This window comes from Caenorhabditis briggsae, assembly GCF_000004555.2.
Source record: "Caenorhabditis briggsae complete genome, chrIV, whole genome shotgun sequence".
NCBI classification, from domain to species: domain Eukaryota; kingdom Metazoa; phylum Nematoda; class Chromadorea; order Rhabditida; family Rhabditidae; genus Caenorhabditis; species Caenorhabditis briggsae.
Window position 1 is genome coordinate 8,378,657 of NC_013487.2, and position 10,590 is coordinate 8,389,246.

Genomic DNA, 10,590 nt, shown 5'->3' on the forward strand with positions numbered 1-10,590 from the left:
GAAAGATATAAAAAGCGGCTAACTAGTAAAATGTTGCTGATATCCTGATAAACATTTTATTGAATAGACAATACTAGTTAACCACTTTTTGATATCTTTCAAAAGAAATGAGATATATAGGCTCAAAGTGGACGATCCGGGTGTCGTTCTATTAGAGGTTTTACGGTATTTTATATTTAAAATTGTTTATGGAAAAAAAAAACTGTTGGAGAGAGGTTAACCCTGAGTTTTTGCTTCTTATGTGTCTATCAACCATTTCATTTTACTCTTCCTGTCCTTTCTCACGCATCATATGTCTCCTCAATACAATCGATAATGACCTGTATTCAAAAAAAACCAAAAATGGACCAAGACCCATCCCGTCCCAACATATCTTCAGTGTAATTTTACTGCGTGTTCCCTGAAGAGGTCAACTCCCCCTCTGTCGCTCTTCTTTTTTCCCCTCTTCTTCTGCTCTTTGCGACCCCTCCAGCCAAGCCTTGGACCTCTTCTGTAGCAATGATAAGCTTTCTACATGAACCTGAATTCACATACGTATTTATTCTTAAATCACTCCTAATTGGACTACTCAATCCATTCTGGTTCCTTATCATAATTCTTTCTAGACTCTACACTTATCTTCGCCCATTTCGACTAGCTCATTATACGTTTTATCATACTTTCCTAGGTGTATGGATTTCATTTGTAGCAGTAGCCAAAAAACCAGATAATTTGTTAGAAATTCCTCTCTATTGTTTCCAATTTCCTGTTATTATAGTAGGTTGTTGGTTAAAATGTTATAAAAATATGAAAGAGCCAAATGCTCAAAACTTGAACCATGTGATTTTGGGATTTTTTGGGATGATTATTTCGGTTTGGACATTGTTTGGATTCATCATTGCAACAGATTACAGATTTGATTCATTTGTAAGTTGTTTATTCACATAGGATAAAAAATCAAAAATTAATAGTAATTTCAGATTTTTGCTTTGATTCACTTTCTGGCTCTCTGTTTCTTTCTTGCATCTTATTTGATGATTTGCAATGCTTGTTCGGATCCTTATTCGATACTTCCTCCCGAAAATCGACCGTTTTTTGGAATCAAAATAAATGTCGCCTTGTTTGGGTTGTTTCATTTAACAGTCTCAATTGTTTCATTCTTTCTAACGGTCAGTTTTTTTTGAACTCCTATATAGGTCTGAATTTGAATTTTCAGAAATTCTGGCCCATCTGTTGTCTTCTACAGTTCTCCTCTTTCATTCTCTCAATCAACGCTTGGGCTTGTTACTTCACAGAATCATATATTCTCTGTGAACATCGAATATACCAATGGGATATGGAAGATTCACCAGTTGATGGAATCATTTGCCAAGTGGCGGTTAGAAGAAATTCAGGAGATATGGAGGATAAAACGAATCTTCCGATTGGATTTCAATTCGATGATAAACTGGACATTTCTAGCTTACGAGGGTATTATCGCTTTCGTTAAAAATGAAGGTTGAGACGCAGACAGATTTTCAAAAAACCTACCGTATACATTTTGCATGAACTGCTCTCTAACCTTCATTTTTTCGGACAACAACAAGCATTGAAATTTTTTCGGACAACAACAAGCATTGAGAAGAGCATTGAAATATTTAAATTGTTTGAAGTAGATTGTATTCGTGCATTGTGAAATTACAAATATTATTCTTGCGACATCAAATCTTAATAAATCATTTTTATGTTCTGGTTACTATTTTAGCATTTGAATAGCAATTGAGCAATGACCTGTTTTAGTCATCATACAGTATTATCTGAGTGTATAAAGAAAAAAAAAAGTTTGATATATGTATTTCAAAACTTTACTTTATAAAATGCTTGAAAAGAAGACGAACCCGGGGATAAAATGAAACCAATTATTGACAAGAAAACACTGAAAAGTGAGATTGAAAGAAGGCGATGATTGGGGAAAAATATGGCAAAATGGTAGGAGAGGAAAAAGAATAATTATCAACAATAAACACATTACAGATAATTTGTGAGGTATTCTTTCAGACAAGTGGAAATCTTGGTTCTCGTTGTTGATAAGGAGGGTCTGGAGTACATCGACTTCTGCTATCATCATAATCAGTGGCATCTAAACGTGATGTTTCAACACAATATCCTTCTTCCAGTTTTCGATATTCGTCTTCATAATATTCAAGGCATCTGGAATAAGAAAGACCTTTTTAAGCCAGAAATTATTCAAAATGACTTACGTATAAATGATAATGGCTTGCCAAACATGTATAAACGATAGTAGAATACATGCTGAAACTGTTCCACACACTACAAAAAGTGCTAGAGTTTTGGATGGAGCTTCTGCCATATCCAGTGTGTGACCTGAAACTTTTGAAAGGTCTCAGTACTCCATTTCTGAGAAACTAACCAATAATCTGTCTCATTGTATCGAAACTGCACAAAGAGAAAATGGTTATGATGGTGGCCATGAGCATACAAACCAATTGTTGGACAACAGTTATAATCAGAAACGGATAGAGAAATTTATGTCGTTTCGAGTAGAATGCGTACATTCCCAATCCAACGACACAAATAGGAACAATCAACCAGGTACACGTGGATCTCATTCCGAAAAAAAGAGATAATCCGGATGTTAGGATATACCAGATGAGACATAATTGTGTTCCGGTCTGAAATTTACTTTTGGTTTTTTTCTGAAGGTATAAAGAAACTGCTATAAAGAAACTGCCAAAATATTAATTCTTTGTGCACTTTTGTTTTTATCTTTTCTCCTAACTAAGCTAGGACCATACCACGTAGGTAACCGGATATGGTATATAAGATTATAAGGTTGTTCACAATAACCTTGATTTGCCTTGCTCTCATTCCTCTCGCGAACACGATGCCTCGCGCGGTATCCGCTAGATCTCTCAGCTTGCCTATATCTTGAAGAACTGGTCGCCAGGGACGAGTTTCATCTTTCATTGAGAAGTCCTGGTTCTTGAACTTGCCAAACCAATTTGCAACGGTGTTTTTAAGGGGGTATTGTCTTGTAAATTTACACCAGGCGGTGATGAATATCGGATACTTTCAGGTTAGAAATAACTAGAAATAATAGAGCATTACAAATGAGGTAAGCATCGGGTATGGATCGGGGCATCGCGTCAGCAAGCGGAATGAGAGCACGGCGAATGATGGTTATGGTGAACAACCTTACTACCTTATATACCATATTATGTTACACACAGGTTATGGTTCTAGCTCAGTTAAGAGAAAAGGTGAAAAACAAAAATGCACAAGGAATTAGTTGCCAACCTAATAACTTCTATCCAATAAATAACATCCTAAGACCTTTAATAGAAGCACTTTTAACTTTGACCCAATTCATCTCGGTTCCTGTCAAAGGTATCAAACAGTTGTTAACTGATAAATTGTTTTATCAATTGACACATTTTCGATATCTTGCACAGGAGCCAAGAAGAATTAGCTCGAACGTGGCAGTGTGCCCTTCTATTACAGGTTTCACTGTACTCGAAAAAAAAGCACTCACCACAACATGGCAAATTCCGCAGAAGCATCGAAATCGCTTTTCGGTCAGCTCGTTTCCGTCAGGCATCTGCAAAAAAAGAAAACAAAATATGGAATTTTGAATCGAGACAGAAACAATAGTGACTTGTGTGTCGACAGCAAAATTCAAAGAATTTGTAAACCGGAAAATGTGGAATCCGGAAGTATTTGCCTTTGACTTTCTGACTAACTAATCATTACAATTCAGCGTGGGAAGTTTCTTTTTTCCATTTATTTTGACTCAAATAGTGTCTTTGAAGTGCCTAAGGGTAAAAAGATTTTCATTGGTTTCCGGAAAACTGTTGTTCCAACGAAAAAAAGTATTTTTTAGGTCATGGTTCGAACATAAAAAGGATTCTTTGGAAAAACAGACGAATGTGGGTAAATTGATGAAAAATTTATGGAAAATGGGAAGGGACAATTGGTAGAAAAAATTTTCGGGAAATAAAAGAAAATGGTTAGACAATTAGATGACGAATGTGATGAGAGGAAGAGAGAATTCTTCCAGAACGTCGGAACCAAAATTAAGTAATTGTTTCTTCTGTTCCGGGTTTTTGAATGGGAAGAAAACTCGGAGGTAAATCTGAGGTTCTAAAACTAAAAAATGACGACATGGAATCGTTTGAAACTTTTCCCTTTCACAAAAAACTGAATAAAAGAGCAAAAGAAAGTCAAAAAATGCATGTGATCCTATTCCGTAAAACATTCTTTTATGTGAGTGCCCTAGAAACTACAAAACCAGGAAAATGTATACTAAACGGAATGCATAAAAATGCCCCCGGGAAACCATGACGATATGGAAGTTGTCAGTCTGGATTTGAGAAGGAAAAGATAAAGGAAGTGAGAAAGGAAATGGAAAATGGGAAATCATGGGGTTTTTCAAATGCGGAGGTGTCATTTTTCAATCGTGATTAATATAAGAAAGTTGAGCAAGGAAATCAACATCTTAAAGACACATAAATTTTGGATTTGAACTAAAAAGGTTGAGTAAACCCAAAATAAAAATATGTCTCAAATTTCATACCGATGTCCCTACAATAGGATTTTTCAGCACTCGAATGCATAGTATACCAAACAATTCTGAATCCGTTGTGAGCCATTCAAAATATACTAAAAACTAATGATTTCCGTTTTTAGCTTCCGAAAAAAAGGAAAAAAGAAGAAAAACATGCATAAAAAATTGGAGAACGGCTACTGGGTGATAAATGAGCAACGGACCAAAACGAAACAATTTGTTTTTTTGTTTGATTTCGTTTTTCATAATATTAATAATGATAGGTGGCAGGGGGTGAGAAGGGAAACATCCTGGAAGAAGAGGAACATGTTTTGTATTAGGTTGGCGGGAAAGTCTTTGTCACTTTTTCAATAGTTTATTTCTCAAAGAAAAAATAACCGAATAATTAATTATATTGTCCATCATTATCAACAACATGTCTCCAACGTTCCCTCAATTTATGGATTCCATTGCGGTAGAATCCAGCCGGGCGTGAGGCAAAGTATTGTTTGAGTGCCGCTTCGACCGCTCCACGGGAATTGAAGCTTCTTCCTTCGAAGGCACGTGTCATATCGCCAAATAACCAATAGTCGGAAGGAGCAAGATCAGGAGAATACGGGGGGTGAGGGAGAACATTCCATCCATATCCCATCAGCTCCTGCTTCACTTGTTTCGAAACATGTGGGCGAGCGTTATCATGTTGATAGTACACTTTCTTGTCTTTCAGGGCCGAACGGTCGACTGCTTTCTTGAGGTTTCGTAGTTGAGTAGTGTAGAGGTCTCCAGTTATTGTTTTGCCCTCGGGCAGAAGTTCCCAGTAGATGGGGCCGTCCACTCCCCACCACACAGAGAGCATAACTTTTTTCGGATGAAGGCCGGGTTTGGGGACATCCTGTGGGCTCTCTCCTTCTCCAACCCACTGGGATTTCCTGTGGTGATTATCGTAGAAGACCCACTTCTCATCTCCGGTTATTAGCCGGTCCAGCCATCGATCGCCCGCGTGGAGAGTGAGAAGAGTAATCGAATCGTCGACTCGGCGGTCAAGGTTGACTTGAGTCAGGTGATGAGGTATGAATCGACCAAAAAGTTTTCTCATTCCAAGAGACTTCAAACCTTCAAGGACTGTGCTATGGTGAACTCCGAATGTGACAGCTAGTTCACGGCTAGATTGAAATGGATCCGATTGCAATGCGTGCTTCAGCTTGTCCAAATCCAACTCACGGGGTCTCCCAGAGCGATCCTTTTCATCGAGCGAGAAGTCATCTTTTTCGAAACGATGGAACCAATTGCGAATAGTATTGTAGTGAGGGGCATGTGTGTTGTACACATTCTTCAAGAAAGTTTCCGAATCCTTCATCGTGGTGTGAGATAGGAAGAGGTAAATCAAAACATGTCTGATGTGAATAGCAGTGGGAACAAACATATCGTTTCAATTACAGATGAGGAGCAGGGAAGGAAATGGGGACTTGTTTATATGGAAGGTTCTTATCACCTTGTTATTCACTAGAGTCGATATCATACACAGCCTCCATATACGAGAACAGTGATTAAACAAACAGAGTGACAAAGACTTTCCCGCCAACCTAATATTCCGGAAGTTTTTCGGAAAATAGAAGAGAAAAGAGTCAGAAAGTAATCTGGTGAGGTTTGGTTATCCTGGGGAAAAAGGCGGAATAATCATATAGGAAGGTTTGTTTTCTCACTGAAAACTTTTCCGAAAGATACTGTAAACATCTATAAACAAATGAATAATGGTCAAACTTCCAGTTGAGGTGACAATTGAGGTCCAGAAGTTTGAAAATGAATTTTTTTTAGTTTAAAAATCTATACTGAAACTGTCCCCCAAAAATGAACCAGGAAAAATTTGAATCGACGGTGTTTTAAATTTACCGGAAAACCTCTAATAGAAGAGCTCCTTCAAAATGTGTTGTTCAAAATAAAAAATTTCCGCCCGTTTTGAGTGGAAAATCATCCAGAAACTCCACAAATTTACAGAAATTTGCTCCAAAACTTGCTCAATCTTGGTGAAATTGATAGATTTTCATTGATTTCGAAAAAGGATTCACAAATAAATTTTTAAAATGAAAAGTTTCGGAAAAAGAGCCGGAAAAATAGAAGAACCCTCTCTAATTGAATAGAAAGGCCCTCCAAGTACTTTGGAACAAAAGATATACCGAGTCTTCTAATACAGGTTTTACGAATTATTCATTGACATATTCATTTGTAGTTTTACATAGAGAGTCCGTTTTGGAAAGAAAGTGCGCAACTTCGAAAAATGTTCTGGAAGCTAACTTTTTTTGATACTCGAAATTAGATTAGTCAGTCTTTCAGGATGTTTTTTTTCAGACCAAATTAACAAGAAACAGGAAAGAAATATAACTTTTCTTCCAAAAAAAAAAACGGAAATTGGATTTTCTGCTCTTTTTGTATGTTGCCCAGTCTACTCCATCTTCTTTTTCAGTAAGAGTCTGGAGAACTACATTTTCGGTGGAAATAAATTTAGAAAAAAGAAAAATGAGAAGTTCTCGAGGGATTTGTGAGGTCACTGAATACATTTTAGTAGAAGAAACGATGGATTTTGGTTTTGAGAAAACCCGAAAAAGTTAAGAAAAAAGAAGAAAAAGAAGGAGAAGCATGTAAAAATAGAGAGGGAAAATTGAATCGAAAAGTTGCGTTCTTTGGGAAAAGAGGGGCTGGATAAAAGATGATAGAAAGATGTCTAGTGGAAGGAAATTTTTGGAACTTGAAAGCAAAAATTTGTTGCTCTTTTGATTGGATAGAAATTCTAGGAAATTCTAGCGAAAGCGTTCAAGTGAAAAATAAAGAATCGAGAAAAGAATCTATGGACTCAGCAAATTTTTGGCACATGTGCCGCTACTTGGGGCACCGGTGCCGCTGCAACGCGGTAATCGTGCCCGGGGGGTCGGGGCACGCATGCATTTTGCGTGCCGTTGCCGTGCCGTATCCGTGCTCATGTGTGCCGTTATTTGAAATTCTTTCCCCCTATTTTACTTCGGTGTCTCTTCCAACGGGACATCTGGTACAGCCAATGTCTGAAAACTAAACAGAAATATATTTCATGATTTTCCACCTGAAAGCCTAGAAAAACAAAACCAAATGCCATAAAACGGTGAAAAGTACAAAAATTTATGAAAATGAATGACAAGCTATTTTCGCAACATTTTCGAAACTATGGATAGAGACGATATGCGCAGGTGGTTCAAGAAAGGGCACGGCAGCGGCACGGTAGCGGCACGCCACATGCTTGCTAGGGGCACGGGTGCGGTGTTCCAAGGGCACTTTCAACGCGGCACGGTGCCGTTTGGATGCGGATCCTGTGCCCCTCTGTGCCCTGGCGTGCCGAAAATTTGCTGAGGACTTTCAGTTGCACGTCAGATGACTTCTGATGAATTTCACATGCAGAAAATATTATAGTTTTTCAACTTCCTCATTTTGTCTGAGGATTGCTTGAATGAGCATTTCTTATAAGAGTGTATTTTAGTATTATAGTCAGGGCAAACTTGAAAAGTCAGGGCCCGGTCCGTTGGATTGGCCGGGCGTGGGGTTTCCACATTCGAAAAAACTTGAAATTTCAGAAATTTTTTCAAATGTTTTTGTTTTGAAGTGATATTAGAAGAAACAAGTTACTGAAAATCCGCCCTGGCCGGGGCGGCCGAGCTTTGAAAATCCTGAAAAAAGCCTGGCCCAGCCCAATGCAAGCATGTTTTAACGTTTCAAGCAGTGAACTGATTTCAAAACAGAAGAAGGCTTAAAGAATATTTGGAAATATGAAGCTCTGAATCACATTTGATCTGATTCAAATTCTGAAAACAAAACAAAATTGAGAAGAAAAAAACAGGGTGAAAGTTTCAATGAGTCTCAACTATTCCATCAATCTGTCAAAAAACAAGAGGTCCTCTTATGATTCTCGTGCTCCTCCTCCTCTCCTTTTTACCAAAAATAACTCCGTAGACATCAAACAAGAAAATCATTTTTCACCGACCAAAAACGAAACGAAATTCAACACCCGAATTTCGATTTCTACCCTACATTCTCGTTTTTTCACGCAGTCGAGACATAATCCTTATGATGAATGATTTGATCGAAAATCTTCAGAAATTCAGAATTATGTAGTAAGCATATTCAGGAGGGTTTGAAAACATAGGGGTGACTTCAAGAGTCAGGGAGAGAATTCAATTAAATTCCACTTGAATAGATGAGAGGAGCACTTCAGAATAGTGATGATCAGAGTTTGAGGTGAGTAAGTTGTTTTCTGGCTTTCTTTGGGAATGGTCAAAATGTTAATGAAAAAGAATCCGTATTCTCATATAACGCAGGGAAATGACTAACATAATGCCTATGGGAAGAGCTCTACGACAGCATTTCAAACAGTTGATGTGCATATTTTTGTAGGGGGAAACGACAACATAATGAGTGGGTAGGCTGACAGGATGTAGACCTATAGATAAGAGTATAATGACGAGGAAAATGTGGATGATCTTATGGATTATTCGGAAAAAACAGAACCAAGAAGTTGGTGATATACATTGACCCTGTTTGTGGATCTACAAACATATCGTGCCGACTAAAACTTCCAGAATTGAATCTTCTTTTGGATTGTTTTTGGAAACAAGATTGTAAAATCAGTAAGACGTCAGATATGTTTATTTTCAGCGGTTTACCTTGGAATTTCAAATCGAATCAATATTAGGAATCTTGGAGCTGGACCTTCAGTTTTTTCCAAATGGAAAACAATTCAAATGGAAAAATTGGGAAGACAAGAAGTAACATGAAGTTTCGCATGTACGGCGCATTTTAAAAAGATATGAATGTTTGAAACTTTAGTTTTCGACTGTCCGATAAGGGCTGGAAAAAAAATTCCAGAAGCAATTATGGTTTACTCATTTGAAATTATGGAAAGTATTGAACAGAATAGTTGACATCAAGACAGAAACCCTTAAGGGTCAAGACAGAAACCCTTAAGGTACAATTGTATTATTTACTATTAGTATTTTTTACGATTCTCAAAATTATAAATACCGTATTTCTTTTGATGATAGCCCACTCGAATCTGTCAACTTTTAGTTTAATTATCCTCGATTCCTGTGTGAGATATCAAGTTTAAGCCAACTGATAAAATATTAGTGATATTATGAAAGACAATTCATCAGTTAACGAATGTTTGATATCTCCCACAGGAACCAAGATGATTGAGCTCAAAGTGCTTGTTTAGGTGCATCTATTAGAAAACTTTATAGACTACAAATTATAGTTGAAGTTTGTTTTTCAATCATTTCGGAACTTTTTGGCTTTTTTCCATTTTCAACACAACTGCGTTCTCATAGTCCTGAAGATCATAAAGTTCACGATTTCAGCTATTTCCTCAAACCCCCTTGAATTTGGATTCTTCTAAAAGTCATGTTTCCTGACCTACATCACGCTCGTCTCTAAAATATTATTTGGACCATCTCAAGGGAATACAAAGTTCGTTTTTCAATATCTTATGACAAAAAATTTCGTCATTCTTGTTTTGAAGGCCCAAGAAAATTGAATTCCATCTTTTTAATCTAGAATATTTTTCATTTTTTGAATTCGGAGCAACAAACCCATTTAGCATACTTGTAACGGGCCGGGATTAGTCATGAGAAAGTAACATGATATCAAATTTTGCTTGAATATTTTTAAAAACAAATTCTTCATTTTTTCATTTAGAAATCTGGTGTTTTGTTAGATAATGGGCAGATGTTCCGGTAAAGAAAGCAACTGATTTTTCATTATCCAAGAACTGCATTTTTTTAAAGTAATTTTTTCGAACTCTGAAATTTCTGTTGATTTATTTTTTGATAATTATTATTATTCTGGAACAAAAATCGGAGTTGTGGATGAGGAAAGCTTGTGGGCCTGGTCAGTGGTTCCCGTAACGAAAATCACCGTAACCTAGAGTTTTTTTTCTCGATTACTATAGCTTTTCACCAAATTTTTGGTCGAAAAAAAACTTTCTCAATATGAAAATTGCCTTAAAAAGAATGAATACCGAAAATTGGCAAATAAAACTATTTTCTAACTTG

At 36.9% G+C, this 10,590-nt stretch overlaps 3 protein-coding genes across 3 annotated transcripts in view; 2 read left to right on the plus strand and 1 right to left on the minus strand.

Moving 5' to 3' along the window:
* The window catches only part of CBG06039, a gene marked incomplete at both ends in the record, with an annotated part of 2,793 nt that extends 1,325 nt beyond the window's left edge, over positions 1-1,468 (plus strand). The window contains 2 exons of the mRNA XM_045235596.1: positions 409-636; positions 1,196-1,468. Of these exons, the coding sequence (XP_045093086.1) occupies positions 409-636; positions 1,196-1,468 (501 nt within the window). The remainder of the gene's footprint in view (positions 1-408; positions 637-1,195) is intronic.
* A 544-nt stretch (positions 1,469-2,012) lies between these two features.
* On the minus strand, positions 2,013-3,577 carry CBG06040 (the record flags this gene model as incomplete). Its single annotated transcript, XM_002633261.2, has 4 exons — positions 2,013-2,169; positions 2,220-2,343; positions 2,390-2,651; positions 3,512-3,577. 4 exons carry the CDS (start codon positions 3,575-3,577, stop codon positions 2,013-2,015), a joined length of 609 nt encoding a protein of 202 aa, XP_002633307.2.
* An 803-nt stretch (positions 3,578-4,380) lies between these two features.
* Positions 4,381-4,443, plus strand: CBG26322 (the record flags this gene model as incomplete). Its single annotated transcript, XM_045235597.1, has 1 exon — positions 4,381-4,443. One exon carries the CDS (start codon positions 4,381-4,383, stop codon positions 4,441-4,443), a length of 63 nt encoding a protein of 20 aa, XP_045098491.1.
* Positions 4,444-10,590: the final 6,147 nt, after the last annotated feature.